The sequence below is a fragment of the Acinonyx jubatus genome, chromosome C1 (genome assembly GCF_027475565.1).
Source record: "Acinonyx jubatus isolate Ajub_Pintada_27869175 chromosome C1, VMU_Ajub_asm_v1.0, whole genome shotgun sequence".
Classification (NCBI taxonomy): Eukaryota; Metazoa; Chordata; class Mammalia; order Carnivora; family Felidae; genus Acinonyx; species Acinonyx jubatus.
This window is the reverse complement of record NC_069381.1, coordinates 15,204,577-15,230,690: the sequence shown is the minus strand read 5'-3', so window position 1 is coordinate 15,230,690 and position 26,114 is coordinate 15,204,577. Positions and strand designations below refer to the sequence as shown.

The 26,114-nt window shown below is 37.6% G+C and overlaps 1 protein-coding gene across 22 annotated transcripts in view; it reads left to right on the top strand.

Moving 5' to 3' along the window:
- Positions 1-26,114, top strand: part of EIF4G3 (eukaryotic translation initiation factor 4 gamma 3) — a 309,641-nt gene that overhangs the window by 131,169 nt on the left and 152,358 nt on the right. For 12 of the 22 annotated variants that reach the window (XM_027060183.2, XM_053208305.1, XM_053208287.1 and 9 more), the window contains one exon: positions 21,483-21,578. In XM_027060183.2, coding sequence (XP_026915984.2) covers positions 21,549-21,578 — 30 coding nt within the window. In that variant the 5' untranslated portion in view covers positions 21,483-21,548. Of the gene's footprint in view, positions 1-21,482; positions 21,579-22,982; positions 23,097-26,114 lie in introns of all 22 variants that reach the window. The other 10 variants (XM_053208300.1, XM_053208293.1, XM_053208272.1 and 7 more) reach the window with 1 other exon arrangement.

The window sequence follows — 26,114 nt, the reverse complement described above, 5'->3', positions numbered from 1 at the left end:
ATTTATTGTAACAGATGAAATGTTTTCCTAACTACATCAACATCAAGGCAAGAATTGTTTTGCCTCAAGACAGGAATGGGAGAAGTGGGGTGGGGGTGCCTGGGTGGCTCAGTCAGTTAAGCGTCCCACTCTTGATTTTGGCTCAGGTCATGATCTCACAGTTGGTGGGTTTGAGCTCCTCATTGGATTCTGCCCCACAGTGTGGTGCCTGCTTGGGATTCTCTCTCTCTCTCTCTCTCTCTCTCGCTCTCGCTCTCGCTCTCGCTCTCGCTCTCGCTCTCTCTCTCTCTGCCCCTCCTCCGCTCATGAGCTTTCTCTCTCTCTCTCTGTCTCTCTCAAAATAAATAAACTTAAAAAAAAAGTGGTGTAGAGGAGAGATGATACACTATTTATTAGTATTTGGGAAGATTAGTTGTATATATACTGTTTTCGCCGAAGGTTCATTCAGATTTATCCCAAGTCGTCTATTAGAGCCATCCTTTGGATTTAGACAGACTTTGATTTATAACATATGTATTTTTTTAATGCTTATTTATTTTTGAGAGAGTGCAAGCATCTTTGCATGACTCTATTATCTTCCTGGATTTTTATGAGAATGAAAAATTGGAGGACATTAAATTTTTTACAGGACAGTGCCTGTGCCCAGTGTTATGGCTGTAAGACAATGTTAGAGGTGACTTAAGATACAGGAGTCCATATAGCTTATTGTGGTAAATAGGATCTATGTGGTTTGAGTTCTCTTTGAAACTTTTTTTTTTTTTTTTTAACATTTATTTTGAGAGAGGGAGAGAGAAAGAGAGACAGAGTATGAGTGAGGTAGGGGCAGAGAGAGAGGGAGACACAGAAGTTGAAGCAGGCTCCAGGCTCTGAGCTCTCCATATAGAGCCCGACACGGGGCTTGAACTCACATACAGGGAGATCATGACCTGAGCTGTTGTGGGACACTTAACCAACTGAGCCACTCAAGAGCCCCTCTTGAAAGCTTTTTTAATGTTTATTATGTGTTTTGAGAGAGGGAGGGAGAGGGAGAGGGAGAGGGAGGGAGGGAGGGAGAGAGAGAGAATGAATGAATCCCAAGGCTTCATGCTGTTAGCGTGGATCCCATCTGGGGGCTCAAACTCAGAAACCATGAGATCATGACCTGAGCCAAACTCAAGAGTTGAACACTTAATCAACTGAGCCACCCAGGTCCCTTTTTTTTTAAACATTTTTCTTTTTTTTAAGTTTATTTATTTATTTTGAGAGAGTGTGGGTGAGCAGGGGAGGGGTAGAAAGAGAGGGAGAGGGAGAGGGAGAATCCCAGGCAGGCTCTGGGTGGTCAGTGTGCAAAGCCCAATGTGGGGCTCACTCTTGTAACTGTGAGATCATGACCAGAGGCAAAATCAAGAGTTGGATGCTTCACCGACTGAGCCACCCAGTCGCTCCTAAACCTTTTTAAAAGCTGTTTTATTGACTATATGGCCTTCTACTTACCAGAGTTTACTACTAAGATGATGTGGTTGAGTAAATAGCAAAATTTTCTTAGTAAGCCATTCTTCCCACAAATATATGGATGCCAGATATTTGCATAGTTCATACCGTGTGCTAGGCACAAATGGTTGTTTTTGGAAAAGGTCATCTTACAAAGTTAAAGGAAGATATTTTCCTTACAAACTTCCAACTCTGTATTTAAGCCACTTATTTCTGAGATGATTAAATATGCCAAGGTTTATGTGACTTAAATATTCCAAAATTTACATGACTATTCTTCAAGGTCCAGAATAGGCCTAGAATCAGGAAACTTGCTGTCTACTATTTATTTGCTTATCTGCTTATAATTTTATTCCATAGCAGAGTGCCTGTAGAGTCTCTGCTAGTGAACCTGCTGGGAATGTCCTGTTATCAGGTTTCTTCCTTACCACCCTTTCCTTGAATTCTCACCCTCCCTCTGTCTCCTTACTCTCTGAAATTTAGGTAACTTACTTTCCTAGGAATCCTTCAAGTGGATCTTACTTGTTTTCTTACATTCTTCATATTTTGGGAGGCAGGCTTAATGAGCACTGTTCTGACCCTTCACTACTCTCTCTGGGTCCTTGCCCTTGACATGTGCAGTAAATGCATATACTGCTCTCTTATTGATATCACCCCTAATTGTGCTAGGCAGATTTCCCCATTTGAGGATTTTAGCATTTGGTTCAGAATTTACTTGTCCACTTTGCTTTCTGCCATCTACCTTGAAGACTTCTAGAATTCATTTTTGGCCTTTACAACCATTGCTGTGGACTCTCGGATTCAGCCTCCCTTTTTTCACTTTCTCAGAGCAACCATATGTGGATACATATAGAACAACCCATATGAAAAAGTCTGGACCTGCATTGTCCAATATGATAGCCACTAGAGCCACCTGGGGCTTTTGAGCACAGGAAACAGCTAGTGCAAATTGAGAAGTGCTAGAAATTATAAAATAAACCAAATGTCTCAGTTTTTATAATGCATACAGGTTGAAATTATGGGTATATTTGGTTAAATAACATATCACTAAGATTAATTTTGCCAGTTTATTTGTACTTTTTCTAATGTGGCTACCAGAAAATTTTAAATTACTCATATGGATTGTATTTCTGTTGAAGAGGACCAGTCTAGATCTGGTCTGTGCCTAGAATTTTTCTGGTTCTAAGTTTTTGAAAATCTTAAATTTCTCTGAGCATAGCCTTCATCTTCTGCCTTTCCCTGTTCAGTTTTATTTGCCACCTACAACCCTTAAATTCTGTAATCCCTTTTGATTCTGTGTGACAAGCCCATTCCAGCTTTTACATTCCTTTTGTTTAGTCTTGATCCTATCATTAATCATTAATCCCTAGGTCCCTTTCTTTTCTTAGTTTCTTTTTTTTGCCAATCCCCATCCCTGAGTCAGCCTAACTTATCAGGTGTTTTCCTCTATTCTGGCCCCCAGGATGTAGGGTTCTGCTGTAGAAATTCAAATACCTGTGTTGATGGAATTTATAAAAAATTTATATTAGTACAGCTGGACTAACCTAGACTAAGGTGTCATTTAGCCGATCTGTAATCCTTTACTCATCCCTAACCGACTTGCAGTTCTATCCGGCACTGTGCATTTATCCGCACTTTGCCGCCAACATCCGGAATAGTACATATGTGCCGTATAGCTCCAGACGTTATGCGTTGTGGAAGCCCAGCCCCACCATTTCTAATCCTTCTGCTTACTTTTGTTTAAGTCCCTACTGTTTGAAAAATTATTATGAAATACATAATCTTATAAGAGAGTTAATATAACATGTTCAGTTTGAAAGTACAATAAGAAAATAACTGACCACCACTTACCTGAAGAAGTCAGTTACCAGTATGCTTGAAGCTCTCATGTACTTCTCCTTTCTCCCTACAGGTAACCATTATTCTGAATTTTATTGTAATTGATATTTGTTTCACCACTTGTGTTTGTTTCCTTATACTTCATGGGTGTCTGCAGAATGAAATTCACATTCTGATTTAGCCATTTATATATGTGACCTTGGTCAAGTTACTTTATTTCCTCTGAACCTCTTTTCCTTTTTCCTCTTCTTCTTTTTTAAAAAAAAATTTAATGTTTATTCATTTTTGAGAGATGGAAAGAGACAGAACCTGAGTGGGGGAGGGGCAGAGAGCGAGGGAGACACAGAAACCGAAGCAGGCTCCAGGCTCTAGGCTCTGAGCTGTCAGCACAGAGCCCGATGTGGGGCTTGAACTGTCAAACTGGAAGATCATGACCCGAGCTGAAGTCTGACACTTAACCAGCTGAGACCCACAGGTGCCCCCCCACCTTTTTTTGGTCAACTCTACCCTCAGTATGGGGTTGGAACTCACAACCCTACTATAGTCACCTGCTGAGCCATCCAGGTACCCCTTTTCTTATTTTTACAATCATTTACTTCATAGAGGTTGTGTATAATTAGTTAGATATGTGCCTGGTAGTAAATAGACTCTCAGTAAAGGGAGCAGAGGTCCCACCTTTTCAGAAGCTCTATCTTTTTAGTTCCTCTTTCAAGTATGTTTATTTCAAGTTGTTTTCTGTTATTTGGTCTTGTGTTATCCTAGGTGATCTCATCCCCTCTGTTTGCAAGGACTGTTTGTTGGTTTTATTCTGCTGATTCCTAGATCCCTCTCTGTAGATGACTTTGCTCTGTATGTATCTAATTGCTCTCTATGCATTTGTACCTGAGGGTTTCTTCCAACAGTTAAAACTCAACATAATACAATTGAATTTCATCATTTTTTCATCGAAAGAGGGAGGAAACCGCTAATGAAAAGAAAGACATAAAGTGAAAATAACCTTGGTGTGTTTGAGGGAAATAAATATGGACAGTGTGCCTCGAGAGTAAGGGGATATGAGGTGAGGTCCAAGGGGTCGCCTGGGACCCAGTCATTTTTGGCTTTATAAGCATCCTTAGCTACCCATCCTCAAATCTTAGAATGTCAACTTCCTTACCTCTTATATCTAGTTGCTGAAAGTCATGCTATTTCAGTGTACTAATTATCTCTCAAATCTGCCTCCTTTGTCTTGATTCCTTGTGCGAGGCCAGATTCTTAATCATCGTGTACGTAGGTAGACTCTTGCAGTAGTTTTGTATCTCTGACGCAGATCTCTTCTCGAGGACTCGTTACTGTTGCAATCGTTCTTTTTATTTAACAGATCCAATGATACCACTCCTGGGGTTCCTTTCAAGGTAAAATCCTTACTTATCTTGACACATCTTTTCAGTCTGGCCCAATCTAATTCTGTGGCTTCCTGCCTCACCTGCCACTGTGCTCTGGCATTATTGACCTGTTTCAGGGTTCAGCAGATAAGCCCTGCTTTCCCAAGACTTCATGCTTGTGTTCTACTCATTGTTTTGCCTCCGCATGGTACCCCTTTTCCTCCTGTGGCTGATTGCCCTCACCCATTCATCCACTGTGGAACTGTTACCTGTGAAGCCTCTCTGGAATCTTCTCCAGGGAAGGAATTAATGTTTTTGCTTTGCTTCTTGACCTGGTATTCACACGCCTTATAACGTTTTCTATATTCTCTTACAGTTGAGTTAGGTAACTTATAAACTCCTTGAATATAGGAACCATGTCTCCTTTACCTTTATTTCTGGGATTCCAATTGATGCTGAATAAAAAATTGTCAAATTGCTACATTTTAAATAATGTATGGTTTGAGGGTTTATTTATTTCATTCCAATTTCGAGTGAAATGCTTTTGTGTGTTTAATGGTTTCCATTGATGGTACTACTAATTAGAATCGGCAGAGGAAAGAAAATCTGAAGTAATTTTGCCCTTGAGGCCTTGTTATTTTTAAGAAGAGTCAAGAACTTAAAATACTTCATTTAAGGATGCTTCCAAAAGAAAACCTAAGGTATGTGTTGGCAAGTTCAACATAAGCACAAGCTATATGGATTGTGCAGTGTTCGTTGCCTTCTCCCCCTGGTCTCCTAGAGAGACATGTTTTTCTCCAAAATAGCCCTGACCTAATTGATTTGAAGCTTGCTAGCCTAATTAGCCTCCTGTTTTTGCCTGTCTTTGTTTTTGTATTGTCAGGAGCACTTGGTGTGTTGGTTGCGGTGGAGATAGGACCATGTGATTCCTAAAATGAGCTTTATCGTATCAGGGAACTGTAACTTATTAGTGGGGATGGGAGAAGACACCAAGTGTTGTGGTAAGACAGAAATTTCCATGGAGTTCCTGGGAGCAGGAAGATTATTGGTGGGTGACTCAGCTGTTTTCTACGCCTGTCTCATGTGACTGAGAGTGCATGACGTCTGTTTATTCTCGGCAGAGTAAGTATGAGAGGAGTCACATTACACAGCAGGCACAATGTTTACTTAACCAGCTCTGTGATGATCTAAAAATAGCTTATGGGGATTTTTGTTTTCTTACTGCATTTGGCATCATAAGACAGAAAAATCATAATGCAGACCCAATGGCAAGGGCTTTTACTTATAGATAATTTTGAATAAATTGTTGGCTAGTGCTGTTTCAGTTCTTTCATTGAAAGATGAATGCTTTGGTATAAAGCTTAAATAAAAGGTTAGGAAAATAAGAAAGCCTTCTAATTATCCATAAAATAATTCTGCACAATTGCATTTGAGCTTATATTCTGGACAGATAGATGGACAGTTTCTGTGCCTCAGGTATCTATGTGCTAGCGTTTTACACAGGAACTTTTTTTCCTTTTTGTGAGGTTATAGCAAGTATCTTTTTCAGATGGACATGTTAGTGTGGTATATATTTGCTGGATTTTATGTTAATATTAAATTATGATGGTAATTCTTTTCACATTGATTTTCCTGTTTTACTCACTCTGTATTCAAGATTTGTGCCATCACATACTGTAATTGGGGTGTTCAGTGTGTCAGTGTTGTTATTATTGCCCCATGTACCTATTTACATGCTTGGCTCTCAAGGAGAAAGCACTTGGAAGTCTCAGTGTATCTAATCATCATCATCTGCTCATTTGTCTGGGAAGCAGTGAGTCACTGTAATTTATTCGTTTTGACATCTGAGTGTTCTTGCTCTTGGAGGTACATCATTTGTGCAGCATATGAACTTGCATCTCTGAGATTATTTCCAAAGGGAAAAGAAACTGGATTCATGAAGAAGAAATAAATGCCACCTTTCTATGTACAATAATGTTTAAGTGAGTGGGAATATTTGATTGGTCTAGGAGCCTGTAAAATTACATTACTTAATGATGCTTGATGCTCTATATAAAGTGGGAAATACATAACCTTTTTACGGTTGATGAAAAAATGACTGGAGTATTCAGCAATTATTGCACTTTCTGTGTTTCAAAAAAAATATTAAGTAAACATGGGAGGATTTAAGTTTTTATTTTCAGTATTACACTGTTAGAATACTTAGTAGGATTTCTATTTTGGCATCTCTTTACTTGGTACAATCACTAGAAATTTAATATGCCTGGTATGGCATAATAGAATAGGTAGCCTCTAATTTATGGCATGTAAATTAGGCCTGACTTGAACACCATTGGAAGGTAATTCCAGCAGTTTCACTGGCCATATGTGTGTGATCCCATACCTGCCCTCATCCCAATAGATAAATAACAAGTTGGTCGTTTCTCAGTGGGCTTGAACACCTAAGGACAAGCCATGATGCTTGGGCATGTTCTGAAGAACAAATAAGAAAATGATTTCAAGTGAGCTCATCTATTTCACAGGAGATAAATTCAGATTTAGCGAAAGAGAAAGTAGTTTTCCAGTTCCTGTCATATTGGCAGTTGCAATAGATACTTCACAGAACCTGATTGCCGTGCAGACACAATGTTTGCCTCTGTAGTGGAGGAATTATTTCTGTTTCCTTTAGTCACTTGTAGTGTTTCTCAATGTCCAGGGACATGGGGCTGTTTTTATTTTCTAATAATACCTCTCGCTTTGGGAGGTAGGAAGATCTGTATTTTGGTTTGGTCTGATTCTCCTTGTTACTCTCCTTCCTTGGAAATAAAAGGTAAGAATTTGGGTTTTTTTTCCTTCACTGAAACAGAGGAAAGGCATTGTGTCTTGTTGTGTTACAGAAAGTTTTTTTAAATGTTTATTTATTTTTGAGAAAGAGAGTGCAAGCAGGTGAGGGGCAGAGAGGGGGAGACACAGAATCCAAAGCAGGTGCCAGACTCTGAGCTTGAAGCACAGAGCCCGACGCGGGGCTCGAACTCACGGACTATGAAATCATGACCTGAGCCAAAGTCAGATGCTCAACCTACTGGGCCACCCAGGGGCCCCTGTGTTTTCTTTTTCTAGTTAAAGTTAACTTGTTGATTTGAGATCTTTTTTATTTTTTTTTTAAATGTAAACAGGTAAATAAATTTCTTTCAGTGCCGTTTTTGTTGTATTCTGTTTTGATATGTTGTCTTTTTCATTTGTTTTAAGATATTTTCTAATTTCCTTTGTGATTTTTTTTCTTTGACCCATTGGTTGTTGGAGAGTGTGCTGTTTAATTTTCATATCTTTGTGTATTTTCCATCTGCTATTGATTTCCAGTTTTATTCCATTGTAATCTGGAAAAATAGTTTTCAGAATTCATGGAGACTTGTTTTGTGGCCAAACTTATGGTTTGTCTTGGAGAATGTTCCATGTGTACTTCAGAAGAATATTTATTCTGCTATTGTTGGATGGTGCGTTTTGTATGTCTTTTAGGTCCAGTTGGTTTGTAAAAGTAAGTCCTGTATTCCTTATTGATCTTCTGTCTGGTTGTTCTGTCAGTTATTGAAAATGGGGTGTTAAAATCTCCTATTACAGAACTATTTCTCCCTTTAATTCTGTCACTAGTTGCTTCATTAATTTAGGAGTTATGATATACTTGTGCATGTGTGTTTATAAGTGTTATATTTTGGCATTGCCTCATTATAATGTTCTTTATGTCTTATAACAATTTTTCAAATTTTCTAAAAATTTTAACTTCAGTAGAGGTAACATACAATGTTCTATTAATTTCAAGTGTACAATATAGTGATTCAACACTTCCATACATCACCTGGTGCTCATCACAACCTGTAACAATTTTTGAATTAAAGTGTATTTTGTATGATATTAGTGTAGCCACATCTGCTCTCATTTGGTTGTTACTTGCATGGAATAGTTTTTCCTCTTTTCACTTTCAATCTATATGTGTTCTTAGGTCTAAAGGGAATCTTCTATAGAAGGAGGAGGGGCAGAGAGAGAGGGAGAGATCCTAAGCCAGCTCCATGCTGACAGCAGAGAGCCAATGTGGGCTCAAAATCACAAACCACAATATGGTTAGCCAACTGAGCCACCAAGGTCCCCCCCAAACCTGTCTTCTGATTGAAGAGTTTAATCCACTTATATTTAAAGTAATTACTGGTAGGAGAAGAATCACGTTGCCATTTTGTTTGGTTGGTTGGTTGTTTTTAAGATTGTATTTTTAGGTAATTTCTATACCCAGCATGGGGCTTGAATTTACAACCCTGGGATCAAGAGTGGTATGCTCTACAGCTGAGCCAGCCAGGCGCCCCATTTAAAATTTTCTTTATGACATAACTCTTATTATTTTTTCAAATCATTTTCCCCTTGCTGTCTTTCTAGTTGAGTTTTTGTAGTGTCATGTTTTGATTCCCTTCTCATTTCCTTATTGTGTAAATTCTGTAGATATTTTCTCTCTGATTACCATGGGAATTATATGTAACATCTTAGGTTACAGCAATCTATTTTAAACCGATACAACTTAACTTACAAACAAATTACAAATATTCTACTTCTTTACACCTCTGCCTCCTCCCGTTTTTCTGTTATTGGTGACACAGATAACATCTTTCTATATTGTGTATCCATTAACAGATTTATAATTAGTTTTATGCTTTTGTCTTTTAAATCTTATAAAGTAATATAGAGTTATGAGGCAGAAGAACAATAATATAGGTATTTATATTTGCCCGTGAATTTAACTTTACTAGAGAACTCTATTTTTTCCTGTGGCTTCCAGTTACTGCCTAGTATTTCTTTTGTTTCCACTTTAAGGACTCCCTTTAACATTTCTTGTGGGACAAGTCTTGTAATGAACTTTCCCAGCTTTTGTTCATCTGTAAATTTCTCTTATTTTTGAAGGACATTTTTGAGGGACGTAGAATTTTCATCTGGTAGGTTTTTTCTTTCAACGGTTTCATTATATAATGTGTCTCATTTGGAGTTTATTGAGCTTCCTGTATTTTTATGTCCTTGTCTTTCTTTGCATTTAGGATATTTTCAGCCATTATTTTTTCAAATATGGTTTCTGCCCGTTTCACTTTTCTCCCTATTGATTTTTTTCAATAGGTTCCTTAGGTTCTCTTTACTTTTCTCCTCCTCTTCCTCCTCCCTGCCCCCTCACCCTTCCCACACTTAGTAATTTCAAAGGTCCTCTGTTCAAGGTCACTGATTCTTTATTCTGCCTATTTAAGTCTGCTATTGAATCCCTTTAGTGAATTTTAAAAATTCAGTTATTGGGTTTTTCTACCCCAGATTGTGATTCTTTTTTACAATTTCTCTTTGTTGATGCTCTCATTTTGTTTATGTATTGTTTTCCTGGTTTTCTTAGGTCTCTGTGTTTTCCTTCATTCTATTGAGCCTATTCAAGACTGTTTTAAGTAACTCCAAAGTCTATGTTTCTTTAAGGTTGGTTTCTAGAGATTTATTCATTTGAATGCGCAGTATTCCCCTGTTTATGTGTATGCCTTATAAATTGAACATTTGAAAAACGGCCACACCTCCTAGTATTTGCCGCCTGGGTCCTTGCAGGGGAAGGCCGTCACTCACCAGTCCAGTGTGAAGGCTTAAAGATCTTCACAGGCATTTTCTGTTCATACATCTTCCTTGGGCCTGTGTGTGTGGTTTCCCTCCAGTTCTACTATATCCATGGCTACTATTAAATGTTGTAAATTCCTGAAGGGTCTTCTCTGCCTGGTATCTCCTGCCCCCAATGCCTACAGGTCTGAAGTTTCCCTGCAGTTCTCAGCTCAGCTAGTGTGACTGCTTTCTGCGGGACTCCAACCTGATATTGACACTATGCCACTGTTCCCATCAGTGCTCTGAGTATGGCGAGATAGAAACCAGTTTCGTAGGCAACCGCTAGGTAAGCCAAGTCAGAACGTTATGAGCAAGTTCCATTCTTTCTCTCTGTCCCAAGGGAGAAACTGGCAGTTGGGTGGCTTCCTCCAGACTGTGCCATGCCAAGGGAGGGGTTTGGTAAAGGGCAGGCAAAAACACCACTCCATTTCCTATCCTTTTGAGTGTGGTTGTGTAGAGCCAAGGAACACAGTTCTCACAAGATTGAAGGTGCCTGGAAACAGTGGATGATCAATTATTTTAGGTTCACAGTAAAATGCTTGTGGAGATATGAGAGAGTAAAAAACTGTTCCGCAGTCATCAGGAATGGCAAGTGTTTTTTTGTTGTTGGTTTTTTTGTTTTTGTTTTTAGGAAAAACTTAAGGATAGGGAAATGGAGTATGTGTTTAATATTTTCATAGCAAGAGGAGGACCACTGTCAACTTTAGTCTTTTTTTTTTTAATTTAATTTAATTTTTTAAATTTACATCCCAATTAGCATATAGTGCAGCAATGATTTCAGTAGTAGATTCCTTAGTGCCCCTTACCCATTTAGCCCGTCCCCACTCCCACAACCCCTCCAGCAACCCTCTGTTTGTTCTCCATATTTAAGAGTCTCTTATGTTTTTTCCCCCTCCCTGTTTTTATATTATTTTTGCTTCCCTTCCCTTGTGTTCATATGTTCTGTCCTGTTATCTGTTATCTGTCAAAGTCCTCATATGAGTGATGTCATATGATATTTGACTTTCTCTGACTAATTTCACTTAGCATAATACCCTCTAGTACCATCCACGTAGTTGCAAATGGCAAAATTTCATTCTTTTTGATTGCCAAGTAATAACTTTAGCCTTAATCTAGGTCAGTGTTTTCAAATGTTTTGGTTCAGGGCCTCTTTATACTCTTAAATAACTCTTTGGGATTTGCAGTATTTTTTTCATGTTTCATCTATTAATATTTGCAATGTTAGAAGTTAAAACTGAGGAGTTTAAAAGTATTTACTTTAACATAAAAATAAAGTTCACTTATTGTGGAGATCAATAATATGTTTTTATGTGCAAATATTTTCTAAGACAAAAATATTGATGAGAAAAGTTGTATTATTTACAGTTTTGCAAATCTTTGTAATACCTGGCTTAATAGAAGCGAGGTGGAATCTCCACCCGAAAAACAAATAACCCAGTGAAGAAATGGGCAGAAAACATGAATAGACACTTCTCTAAGGAAGACATCCGGATGGCCAACAGGCACATGAAAAGATGCTTAACGTCGCTCCTCATCAGGGAAATAACAAATCAAAACCACACTCAGATATCACCTCACACCAGTCAGAGTGGCCAAAATGAACAAATCAGGAGACTATAGATGCTGGAGAGGATGTGGAGAAACGGGAACCCTCTTGCACTGTTGGTGGGAATGCAAATTGGTGCAGCCACTCTGGAAAACAGTGTGGAGGTTCCTCAAAAAATTAAAAATACACCTACCCTATGACCCAGCAATAGCACTGCTAGGAATTTACCCAAGGGATACAGGAGTACCGATGCATAGGGGCACTTGTACCCTAATGTTCATAGCAGCACTCTCAACAGTAGCCAAATTATGGAAAGAGCCTAAATGTCCATCAACTGATGAATGGATAAAAAAATTGTGGTTTATATACACAATGGAGTACTACGTGGCAATGAGAAAGAATGAAATATGGCCCTTTGTAGCAACATGGATGGAACTGGAGAGTGTTACGCTAAGTGAAATAAGCCATACAGAGAAAGACAGATACCATATGGTTTCACTCTCATGCGGATCCTGAGAAACTTAACAGAAACTCATGGATGGGGGAGGGGAAGGGAAAAAGAAAAAAAAGAGGTTAGAGTGGAAGAGAGCCAAAGCATAAGAGACTCTTAAAAACTGAGAACAAACTGAGGGTTGATGGGGGGGTGGGAGGGAGGGGAGGGTGGGTGATGGGTATTGAGGAGGGCACCTTTTGGGATGAGCACTGGGTGTTGTATGGAAGCCAATTTGACAATAAACTTCATATATTGAAAATAAAATAAAATATTGTTTTCAAGGAAAAAAAAAGAAGTGAGGTGGAATCTCATATGTGGTTCTGCGCTCTACTTGTTGCAATATATTAGCTGAAGTATAAAGAAAATACAGTATTACACAGGTGTGTAGTTGGGAAAGGGAGACATTTTATGCATGTTTTTTCAGAAATGTGTGATAATCCTTTGATGCTGTGTTATACTCAGTAAATGGTAATTTCTTAAACATTAGTTACATTGTTGAATCTGAATCCATATTATTGAACTTTTGGTACTCTGGTATGTTAAAACCTGCTGGTCTGTCTTGAACTTGAATTAATTATTTAGTATTATATGATTTTGTAGCATCACATATTGGTCATTTGAAAAATATTGCTTCACTGAGTTATACACATAATTTGTATTAGTCTAAAAAATCACATTCTCCTTATAAAGTCTTACACATTGGGAGGCGCCAAGCTCATGGTGACAGATACATATTTTCAGTAGTCTAATTTTTATTTCTTGACTTTAACTTTATTATTGGTAACAAATCCTTTTCATTTTCCTTGTTGTGACAGACTCGTTTTGTTCATTTTTAATAAACTGTCTGCCACGTACCAAAGTCTTCACAAGCATACTTGTCTGTTATTTATTCTTTCAAGTAAGATGGTGTTGCGTGTAGTTCAGCTTGTAACGCAAGCAGTGGAGTAAGTGCCGTTTCTTAATAGAACCATCTTACTTTGGTATGCTCTGGAAGTGCTTTATTTCTCATCTTGTTTAGTCACACCAAGTATTATAATGACATGTGCTGAAGCTTTTTTATCATATGGTTCCAGTTTTCTAACATCTATACATGACCAGATTATAGAGATGGAGAATAGATTTGTGGTTACTGTGAGTTAGGTGCATGAGAGGTGAGGGAAGAAGGAAGAAGGCAAGAATGTGCCTGTGGCTACTATGGGGCAGTCTGAGGGATCTTTGTAAAGAACTTTCCTGTATTGTGTCTGTAGTGGTGGTGACACAAATCTATACGTGTGGCAAAATTACCAAGAACTAAATACACACAAAAAATGTGTATGTACAAAAAAGTGGTGAATTATGAAGAAGGTTGACGGGTTATTCCAATGCCATTTTTATAGATTTGTACTGTAGGTATTTGTTGCTATTACAGAAAACTAGGTAAAGAGCATGTGTAGGGAAACTTTCTGTATTTTTCAAACTCCATGTGAATTTATAAATCTGAAAATAAAAATTCATAACTTTTTCGTTCTTGTAAATGACATTAAGTACTGACTTTATTTCTTTAAATGAGTGCATAGTGAATGTGGAAGTGAAGAGAGCAAGATTGCAATTTTCCTTGACGTTTACTAACACACCAGTAGTTTTACCCACCTTGTTTTTTTGTGTCATTAGCACAGGCTAATAATACCTTAGCATTAATATGAGGAAAGGATTTTACCTCACGGACCCTCTAATTAAGGTCTCAGGGATGCCCAGGGATCAGCAGTCCACCCTGAGAATCTGTGGCAAAGAACTTCAGCCTTTATTTAGCTGAGGAAAACCAGTAATATGCTTAAGACTGTGTATGGGTCTCTTCTTCTTTTTCCAGTGTTTTATATTGTGTTCTTGTTTGTTGGATGTTATTTCACTTCTGTGAAAACAGAGTTATGGACGTTTGTAAACATACAACGTTAGACACGAGAAGAGTAAGATTTTGGAATTAACAGCTTTCTACACCTGTGTTGTGCAGTATGGTATCAACTAGTCATATCTGGCTGTTTAAGTTTAAATTCTAAGTGACTAAATGTGTATAAATAACACTTAAATGGAAGTAGTGGTTATAGAGTTCCAGTTTTGCAAGATGAAAAAGTCCTATGGATCTTCTGTACAATGTGCATATAATTAGCATTGCTGTACGTTTATTTTATTCATTAAAATGTTTTTAGTGTTCATTTATTTTTGAGAGAGAGAGAGGGACACACAGAATCTGAGGCAGGCTCTGGGTTCTGAGCTGTCAGCACAGAGCCCGGTGCGCGACTTGAACTCGTGAGATGGGAGATTGTGGCCTGAGCCGAAGTTGGGCGCTTAACCAACTGAGCCACTCAGGCGCCCCAGCAATTGTCTGTTTTAAGTAAATTATTGGTGTAGCTGTAGGTAGTCTTTTTATTCAGATTTTAAAAAGTATTCCCAGCTCTGAATGATACAAAAAGATTTGTCTCTAGCACTTATATAGTTTAATATTTTACATTCCAACATTTTATTTTTTACTTCTATTTTTAAAAAATTATTTAATTTTGAGAGAGGAGAGAGAGAGTGAAAGAGCACGAGCACAAGCGGGGGAGGGGCAGAGAGAGAGAGAAAAGGAGACACAGAATCCGAAACAGGTTCCAGGTTCTGAGCTGTCAGGACAGAGCCCTACATGGGGCCTGAACCCACAAACTGCGAGATCGTGACCTGAGCTGAAATCGGAGACCCAACTGACTGAGCCACCCAGGAGCCCCTACGTTCCAACATTTTAAATTAATATGGAATTTTTTTGGTGCTATGAGCTGATGGTATATATTCATCTTTTTCCCCACACAATTTATTAAGTAATTCTGGGCATTTTCCTACTGATTTGAAATGCTACCAGTACCTTCTATCCATATGTGTGCTACTTTCAACATTCTTGGTACCATTCATTCCATATCATTAAACGTTGCTCTATATCTTTTTTTTTTTAATTTTTTTTTTTAACGTTTATTTATTTTTGAGACAGAGAGACAGAGCATGAATGGGGGAGGGTCAGAGAGAGAGGGAGACACAGTATCTGAAACAGGCTCCAGGTTCTGAGCTCTCAGCACAGAGCCCGATGCGGGGCTCGAACTCACAGACCGCGAGATCATGACCTGAGCCGAAGTCGGCCGCTTAACCGACTGAGCCACCCAGGTGCCCCGCTCTATATCTATTTTAATGAGTGTAAAAGATTATAGCCTATGGCTGAATAAATTGTTTTATATCTCTATCTTTTATTGGTTAAATTGGGAAGTTCTTGAAGGTTAAAAAGCCCGCAACAGTATATCTTCACCCTCATTTATGTACATAGCCCATAGCTATATATAGTGGCTCCTTTGTGCTAGATTTCAATAAATATTGTTGCCTTAGTTTTAATTGTGATTTATGAGACGACATTTTGTGTTCCAAAAATATATAGAACTTTCAAAATACAGAATTCCTACTGTATTTTCTGCTTTGCTTTGTTTTTTTCTGTGATGTGAAGAGGAATGTGAAGGATAGAGGTTATTTTCATTATGTAATTATTATAAAAGTAATCAATTCTTTTGATTCTTGAAAAACGAAAAACAGGTAATACAGAATTATATAAAATAAAACCACAGGTTTTATCCTATACTTTCCTTCCAACTCCCATTCCTCAGAAGCAGCTGATGCTAAACTAAGTTTGCTTAGGAAGACATCTTATCTTTATACATTTATGAACATGTTCTATTTTATATATCAAACATAACTATATAAGTAGGCTGCATTTATATTCTCTCATTACTGACTATAACATACTTATTCATTAGAAAAACATAGAAATTTAGCATGTTCCCCCCCACTTTTTTTTTTGCCCTTATGAATATATCTTTTCCTTGAAATGGAACTGTGTGTCAAACGGATAAGCTTATTTAAAATGTGGTAAGAGGATGCCTGGGTGGCTCAATCAGTTAAGCCTCTGACTTTTGATTTCAGCTTGGGTCATGATCTCATGGTTCCTGGGATTGAGCCCCGCATTGGGCTCTGCACTGCTTGGGATTATCTTTTTCCTTCTTTCTAAAAGTATATATAGGCACACTTAGGTTTGTTGCAGCATTGCTGTTTTTAACGTTTGTTTATTTTTGAGAGAGAGCGACCGTGTGAGTGGGTTAGGGGCAGAGAGAGAGACAGAATCCGAAGCAGGCTCCAGGTTCGGAGCTATCAGCACAGAGCCTGCCGCAGGGCTCAAACTCAAGAACTGTGGGGTCGTGACCTGAGCCGAAGTCAGAAGCTTTGCCACCCAGGTGCCCCTCAGCATTATTTACAATAGCTAAATTCTGTAAATAGCCCAAGCGTCCATTGATGGATGAATGGATAAAGAAGATGTGGTGTATATGTATAGTGGAGTATTATTTAGCCATAAAAAGAATGAAATCTTGTCATTTGCAACAACACTAGTGGAGTTAGAGAGCAGAATGAATAGTGAAATAAGTCAGAGAAAGACAAGAATTCATGTGGAATTTAAGAAACAAAGGGAAAAAGAAAGAAAAAAGACAAAGCAAAAATCCCCAACTCTTTACTATAGAGAACAGAGGTTACCAGAGGGGAGGTTGGTGGGGGGGATGAGTGAGAGAGGGGGAAAAAGATGAAGAGTAGATCATGATGAGCACTGAGTAATATATAGGATTCTTGAATCACTATATTGTACACCTAAAACTAATATAACACTGTGTGTTAACTATACTGGAATAAAATTAAAATAATTTCAGGGTCATTTGGGTGGCTCGGTTGGTTGAGCATCTGACTCTTGATTTCAGCTCAGGTCATGATCCCAGAGTCTTGAAATCGAGCTCTGCGTTGGGCTCCATCCTGAGCGTGGAGCCTGGTTAAGGATTCTCTCTCTCTGTCGCTGTCGCTGTCTCTGTCTCTGTCGCTATCGCTGTCTCTGTCTCTCCCTCTCCCTCTCCCTCTCTCTCTCTCTCTCTCTCTGTCTCTGTCTCTCTCTCCCTCTCTCTCCTTCTGCCCTTTATCCCACTTGCGTTCTATCTCTAAAATTAAAGAAAATTTTAAATAAAATTTGGTATTATCTAATAGCCCTTTGGAAGGTTGTGGCAACTTTTTCAATCAGATTTACATGTGCACGCACACACATGCACAGTATTGAATTTATTAGGCTTTATGTCAGAATTTGTTTCAGGTGAAGGAGGAGTCTTAGGAGGAATAACCTTTCATCTCAGAGTTATATGTGAAGTGCTCAGAATAGTGCCTAAAACATAGTAAGAGCTATAAATGTTTTGTTTTAATTCTTTTTCTTGGCTTAAGTTCATTGCCATATGTGGCAAAAATTAAAAATCCTTGTTAGTTTTTTACATACTTATATATTAAAAATGATCACATCTGATCCTATGATGCTGTGTTAGTGTGTCCTGTCTTGTAATGGAATTTACTCTCAGATTTTTATCTTTAATTATCCACATCACTGTTTCTTAAATAGTTATTATGGACTTAAAGGTTATGTTTGAAGCACAAAGACTATTTTGATTGGCTTTTCTTTACTGGCATTCTGTTAACAGTCAGTTAACATCTTTTGCTAATTGTTTCTGTTGTGTTCTTATTTCCCTAAGTTAATATAAAGGGATCAGTGTTCTTTGAAACATAAAAGTAATGAAGGGGTCCCTGGGTGGCTCAGTCGGATGACCAGCTGACTTCAGCTCAGGTCATGATCTCCTGGCTCTTGAGTTCGGGCCCTGCATCAGGCTCTGTGGCTGACAGCACAGAGCCTGGAGCCTGCTTCCCATTCTGTACCTCCCTCTCTCTGCCCCTTCCCCACTCACTCTATCTCTCTCTCAAAAAATAAGTAAGTAAATAAATAAAAACATTAAAGAATAAAAAAGAAGAAACATAAAAGTAATGAAAATGAGAATGCAAGTAAACTTGGACAGTGAACTGAAAGCAGCTTCAATATAAATTATTCATGTATATATCCTTGGAGAAGTAAGTCTTTGTGATACCTTTGAAGGTATTACAAGAGAAAGGAGATGAAAAACCAGTGACAACCACTGAAATGATATTCCACTGATCCGTCCTGAGTTCTCTCTTCATTTGATACCATGAAACTTGTTCATAGAATGTTCCTATTCAAATATTTGTGTTATTTTTCAAGAAAGTATAGTAGTAAATTAAACAGGTTATTCCAGAATGACTTGATCAGTAAACTTGTTGAATTGTGTCATTAGAAATGCAGAAAAGAGATAAAAAGCACAGCAGCAGCCTTCACAGCTGCGCCCTTCACAGCAGCACCAGGTACAGGAGTTAGTTATATCATTCCTAGGAAATTTGTAAAACCAGGCATAAAGAGTGAAATAACCCTCTGAGAGAAAGCCAAGTGAGCAATTGCCAAACTTCCTTTATCAGTGCCTCTAGTAAAATCACGTACTGCTAACGGCACAATGGCGGACATAGTGAAAGAGGAATCGCTTCTGTGTGTGGCTGTCATCAGATGTTATGTGTGCCTTGCATTTACATGAAAATTTGTAGAATACGAATCTGCTCTTGGCATACATACAATTTGAGTAGAAGAAGAACTTGATTATGTGTTTGTTTAAAAGAGCAATTTCAAGCTAAAGGAAAAGAAATTCTTTTATTAATAATCATTTTAAGAGCAATGATACAACCCCAGTATTGACAGGGAACCAGCAATTTGTGTTGCCAGGAGTGGTGCTATTAACGAATGAAAGAACTTGTGCCTGAATGGTAATTCACATGCTGCTTTTTCAGTTAATTGTAGGTGTGTTGTCTTAGATGGCTCCAGTGTTGGAGATATTTGTGAAAATTTTGAATAAGGTCAAAAATGGCCAGGATGCAAATTTTCAGCATCCTCTGTGGAAAGGAAAATGGGCTGTTCTTCCTTTCTGTAGTACTCTAGCTGTGAGAGGACCAAATTCTCACCCAACTTTTTGAAGTATAGAAGGAGAGAACATTTTTTATGATTTTATAAGTCCTACATCTCAATGCTGTATTTAGGATCTTGATAGTCTGAAGCTTATGCTTCAAACAACACCAACTAACTGTTGAGAATAAAGTGTCAAGATTTCCTAAAACCAATAAGCCTTACCACTGAGAATATGAATTTCTTAACACTTGGTCACTTTCTTTAATTTGATAAAGAATGAAATTGATGTTGTATTTTACAACTGTATCCAAATGTTGTAATTGAACTTGATGAAATAGTTTTCAAATTTGAGTGCAGCCAGAGTTAGTAAGAAATCCATTCACCACTCTTAAATTGAAACTGTAAACTTGAATTAGAAAGTTAACTTTAAATTTAACTTTACATTAAATTTTACGTAAGTGAACTTTACATTAACTTTACATTAACTTTACGTTAAATTTACTCCAGCCTTCCAGAGTTTGAGTATGAAACGTACATATGTAAACTTAGTGTTTGAAACGGTGCTAAAAATTATCTTTGATGAGAAACCATGGATAACTCTTGGGTCATATCTGATGCAATTATCACCTATTTGATAGATGTGAGATACTCGCAGTCATAATTTTCAGTTTGTGGCCAGAGTGAGCAGAACTATAGTGAAAAGGGAAATTAACCTGATCTGGAACCTTAATGTCAGTTATAGAGATGGGTATAATTAGGTTACCATATTGGAAGATTGCAAACTATCCTCTTCGTCCAGTAAAAAATTGTTTTTTTTTTTCCCATTGATGTTGTTGCATTTTCATTATTTGAAAGTTCTGATGAACTTTTCAAAGATTTTATTTTTTTATATGATCTCTACTCCCCAATGTGGGGCTTGATCTCATGACTCTGAGATCAAGAGACACATGCTCCACTGATATAGCCAGCCAGGGAGGGGCCCTTCAGCCAGTTGCTTTAAATTGTTAATCCCAGCTAAACTTTCACTAAAAGGTCAGCAGATGCCAAAAATTGTAGAATTCTCTTTTAAAGCAAAGTTAGAATACTTTCTAGAGGTATCATTTACTTATTTACCTTGGATAACACACTCGAAATTCCTTTCTTTCTTTCTTTCTTTCTTTTTTTTTTTTTTTTTTAGAGTTTATTTCTTTTATTTTGAGAGAGAGTACATATGAAGAGGGGAGGGGCAGAGAGAGAGAGAGAATCCCAAACAGGCTCCATGCTGTCAGCAAAGAGTATGATATGGGGCTCGATCCTATGACCCTGGGATCATGACCTGAATTGAAATCAAGAGTTGGATGCTTAACCAACTGAGCCACCCAGGCGCCCCAACACTAGAATTTTCTGATCCTTGATTTCACGTGTAAAATTGGCACCATGGTGATAACACGTGAATGACCATATAGTAAAAATGACGTTACCTCATTTAATCTTAGCAACTTCCTTATGAGGTAGGTGTGTTATTTCTTTTTACATTCATGGGAGAGGTAAGTTACTTGCCCAAGTAAGTGGCAGTTGTTAGTATTTGAATTCAGGTCCTGTGTCCATTGCTTTTGCTAGTATTTCATTTTAAACATGTTACACGTATTGTTTTTTTCTGAAGTCAGTAGCACGTAGAATATTAGTCTGTAGCATTTAACATGGGTTTATAATAAAACGTTTATATTCCTTTTTCAGAAGACTTGTGGTAAGTTAGTAAATATTACCACTTAAGTCACACTTTTTTCCAACTTTCTGTAGATTTTTATGTAAAAATAAAGAAAAGGTCCTATAAAAGGATTACAGTGTAAGCAGTGGAAGAGAACAGCAATAACATAATAACATAACAGTTAACCTCGTGAACTGCTAATTTGTTCTGGGATGTCTTCCTCAATGGTTTTCTTTGCTTGTGGGGTATTTTGGAAAGCTCATCACAGCAGTAACAATTTCTTTCAGCTATGTTTGATTTTGGTTGTGGCATGATCTGTCCATTTCAGAAATAGATGAATTGATAGTGAGCGCTCTTTGTATTTCAGTTATCAAATAATTGTACCTAGTCATTGGTTTGCAGATGTCTCCTTATCAGGTTTTAGGTAACCTGTCGCAGATGCTGCTCTGATCGTGAATTGCTCCATATTGTGGTACAGATAGAAACCACACTAATGAATACATCTGTCAATTTCTTTTTAATAATTTGAGTTACCATGCCATATATATTCAAAATATGATATTGTTACTGCCATTTTTTGACAGACCCCATATCCCTCTGGACAGAATGCAGGTCCAACCACGTTGGTATACCCTCAAGCCCCTCAGACAATGAATTCACAACCTCAAACCCGTTCTCCGGTAAGTAAGCAGAAGCTTGTTCTAGATAATATTTTCCATCTAAGTTTGTGTTTTTAATAGCTTGGGTTCCTTTGGCTAATTTTTTTTTCTCATTTTTAGATATTTGTTCCAAAGCCAATTTATTTTATTATTGTTATTAATCATTATCATCATAATATTACTATTATCGGTTAGCATTGCATTTTCAGACCTTTAATATAAGGAATAATTTAAATTAAGAAAAAGAAGAAATGGAGCTTTATATCTTCTTTTACTTTCCTGTGGCATGATATTAAAAAAAATCTGGTTGCATTCAAGTTCACTTCATTTCAGCTCTTAATTTGTTATACTGTTGAAAATTCAGAAAGAGAGTAAAGCACAGTGATTTTAGAAGTAAATTAAATTTCATTAATTAGACGCAAATTCCGGTGGTTTGGGAAGTAATAGTTCTAAATCAGTGTCACTAGGTCAGTTCTAATCATTTGACAGTTTGGACATATGCATGACATACACCAGTGGTGTATTTGTTTTTTCAGATGGTAAATAAATTGTCATACAAATTAAAATGCTATCATCCTCTTTGCTCATCCTTTACATGGATTGCAATAAATATTGCAAAGCCTGAGAATTTATTCAAGGTTCATCCTTCTGTTTCACAAAAGTATATAGTGGCTTCAGCTGTCCATTCCTTAGAACGTCGTTTCCTGCCCTGCATGATTAGATTTTGCCAGAAGGTGCTTCTGTAACATCTCACATTGTATCTCACATCCCTACTTGTATCTCAGCTCTGTGTTTTCCTCAGAATACAGGTATCTTCTTTTGGTTCCCCACCCCTGCTTTTTTTTGCCTGTAGTACTGGAGTATATCATTGCATTAGCTTCTGTTCATTTGGTTTTATGCATGAACTGAGAAATGTTGAAATGTATGAAAGATTGCTCAACGAACTAGAGATCATAGACTGCACCAAAATATAATCTCTTTCTTACCCTCTTTCTGTCTTCCTTTTCCCTGTTGTCCTCTTCTCCAATACCTGTTCTTAGATCCTGGTTCTCCCCAGAGGGTGGAAGAACCATTCTAAAGAGGTGGGACTTTGGTCCTAGTTGCCTGTTTGCTTGTCTCTTTTTTTGCTGAAATGATCAACAAGATGTGTGATGCAAGTTGTGTTCTGAGAGTGGTTTGGGGATGTGCATACTTTACTACTTGGAGTGGGCCTGAGATCTCACCAGGTTAATTTTAGATAGGCCCTGCTTATAGTCATTAAACACGGGACATTATGGTAAGCTCTTACTGCAAAGAATTCTATGGCCCTGTTCACCCCCACCCCCACCCCCATTTATAATTATTGAAAGAAAAGAAATTTACATGGTTAGAACTGGCGCAAAACCTGACTGAAGAGCTGCATCTCTAAACCAGTTTTTTTGACAGCCCAGCAGAACAGTGCCAATACATTGCACAGACAACTGGAAGAGGAGGAAGGTTTTGGAACAGACTCCCGTTTACAGGTCCTTGGCTGGAAGAGGCTGGATAAAATACTGCATTGTAAGCAATATAACAAACTGTACTTCTTGCAGGCAGTGGTGCCTCTGGCACTCATTATTTTTGACCACATCCATTTATTGGCTGATGAACAGAAATGCTCTGATGGCTTCTTCTCTGAAAGTCTAACCTAGCATGGCAGTTTCTGCCAGGCATAGTGGGGAAAAGAATAACAAATTGGGTGGGTCTTCTTGATTGGGAATTAGACAGGAGTAATTTGGGGTTTAGATGTTTCTTTATTTTAAACTCAAAGAGGGATATCCCTTTCAGATAAATTTGATTTTAAAAGAAATTTCAACGCTTCTTTTTCCCTCTTTCCATTTTATAATTGAATATCAAAGAGGAAATTGTCTGTAGTTGTCAGCCATTTTTCTGTGGTCATAAACTCTTCAGATACTATCCTCTATGCAATTTTTGCCATCTGCTCTGCTAGTGACCATTACCACCCCCATTACTAAAAACCACACACATAACATTCCATTACATATCCCAAAACAAGTGCAAGACTAGCAAACCCAAGACTACTCTTGCTTGTTGTTTTGGGTCCAGTTTTCTTTATTTCATTTGTGTTGGTGCTGGGAGGGTGAAGATGGGATATGGAATTTGGCAGGATTGCATTTTCCTTTTACATCCCAAGTTGCCATAGTCTAGTCTCATCCATCCCACAGCTATCCCAACTGGTGAGGAGAGGTAAGCTGTTGCACTAAGGAAGGGACCCTTCCCATGGCTTTGTAGAGCAGCTAAAGCTTACTCCATTCTATTTCTGCATTAATGGGCCATTGGCAATTGCACAGTTTAGGCTATTCTGTTCTTCCCTGGACAGCTGCCTTTGCAATCCAAGTGGCTTCAAGTGGCCCCTGCCCTCTTTCAGGTTATCTTTTTGTCCATATTTCTATTTGATGCCTGGTATCTTAGTTAAATTCATATTGTTGAAACTCTTGTTTAAAAGCAAAAACGTACTGATTAGTTACCTATCTGTCCCGTTTTCTGGTTGTACTGGAACTCTTTAAACAATAGTTTATTTTTAAATAGCCTCTAAAATAGTGAAGCTATTAAATGCCTAATTGGAAGAGGGGTAACAGTTTGGTTTTTTCAGTAACCTGTATCCACTGGTTATTTTTCTGTTTTGTAGTGCTAAGTGCCAAAGATACATCAGTGTTATGTTGGCCATGCCCTGTTGCCAACTGTGCACAGAAGAGTGAGTGAGTGAGTGCGTGGGTGGGTGGGTGGGTGGCATTAACATTAGATCCAAGTTCACAGAAAGCTGCTTTCTTTAATATCTACAGTCCTCACCATCTTAAAGACCCCTCGTAAAAAGAAAAAAAAAAAAAAAGAAATGAATGTGTCTATTTTTAATATGAGCCAGCAGCGACTACAGTTTGTTCTGTTGCTTACAGTTACCCACAGGACTAAGACTATTGTCATTCCAAATGAAAAACTCAATAGCCAATGGTGACTAGTGCAAAATAGACTAGGGTACTTTCCCACTAACTTGTGTTGGTTGTTTTTTTTTTTTGTTGTTGTTTTGTTTTTGTTTTGTTTTTTGTTTTTTTGAAGTATATGTGTAATTTTATAAGGTACTCCTCTTGTTCATAGAAAGTTATCTTTTGACTGGACCTTCCAAATACATGAAGTTGCAACTTTTATTTTAGAGCCTTAGAAATGGGACCTTTCTGTGGAACAGTGATAAGACAGGTACTGCTGTACTCAGGTTAATTTTTTAACATGGCCCTTCTTTCCCATTTTCTTCAAAAGTGTCATGAAGAAACATCTCACTTCCACCCCCTACTTTCATACCACATGGGTGGTATTGCCTATTCTTGAAACTTGATGTCCGTAGTAGAGGTATGATCTGCTTTCTTTTCATAATTGGAAAACTGCAAATAGAAGATCTCAGTTTCTGTGAAGAGAAAATGTTCTGCAAGAAGAGTATAGCTGCCATTGTCATCATTCTGAAAAATGATTTTACAATAATTCACAAATATAATGGCTGACCTAACACAGTCTAATCATGTAGGTCATCAAGAACTCATTAAGTTATGCTGAATAGCTTCAAAATGTGTTTAAAACACATTTCATTACTTGAATAATAGGTGGTGTTTTATTCTCCAGGGTGAATTCTTGGTAGAGCAGTCTTCAGCCATCTCCTACTCTGTGGCATGAGCTCCACTGCATGTAGTTGAAAATTATTTACATGAAATAATGGCAGTTGGGGAAATAATTCCAAATCTTTTGCACGTAATTTGAATTCTGAGTCTGAGGGATTGTTTCCTAGTTAATCTTTAGTCTGATTCACCTGTAGTGATGAGTTGACCGAAGGATGGCTCTAGTCTAGGAAAGAAAATAATTGAAGACATAGATTTTAGTTCCTTAAATGTATTAAAGTAAAGCCTTGTGTGGTTTGCTTTTCAAAACCGCTTTGTAAATACTTTGTTTTCACTACTAAAGAGGGTGGTTAATATTTATTATTTAGATAGTTAATGCATTAGTAGCCAGTCCAGACACTATGTCCTGAAAAGTTTTCTCTGTCCTTTTTAGTAAAATCACATTGGAAGGCAAGTTAGTGCTCTGATGAAGAATTATTTGATCTTAGAGGTTTAGTATGTAAAATTTTATGGGTGGAAGACCTTTTTCTTTCATTCTAAGTTAGGGAAATTAGGTGTTGCAATATATATTATCTGCTTTCAAGCACGGTATTTAGCTAAGGAGTTATATTCTCTATTGTTTTTATTCTCAGTATCAGATAGCAGTAGGTGCATATGTACAGTGTTGTGCTGTTGTGTATAAACAGTGATTGAGAGATTTGACTTCTTTCACTCTTTTTTCTTCTTGAGCTGATAATAGTACCACTTTGATTAATCATGTTGGAGAGTGATATTCTTTACCAGCTGTTTGCTTTGGTATGCCTGATACTAAACTTTACTAGTTAATTGTATTTAAATATATATATAGTTATTTATATATTTAAATACATATTTATATATTATAAATATGTTTATATATTTATAGATATATAAATGA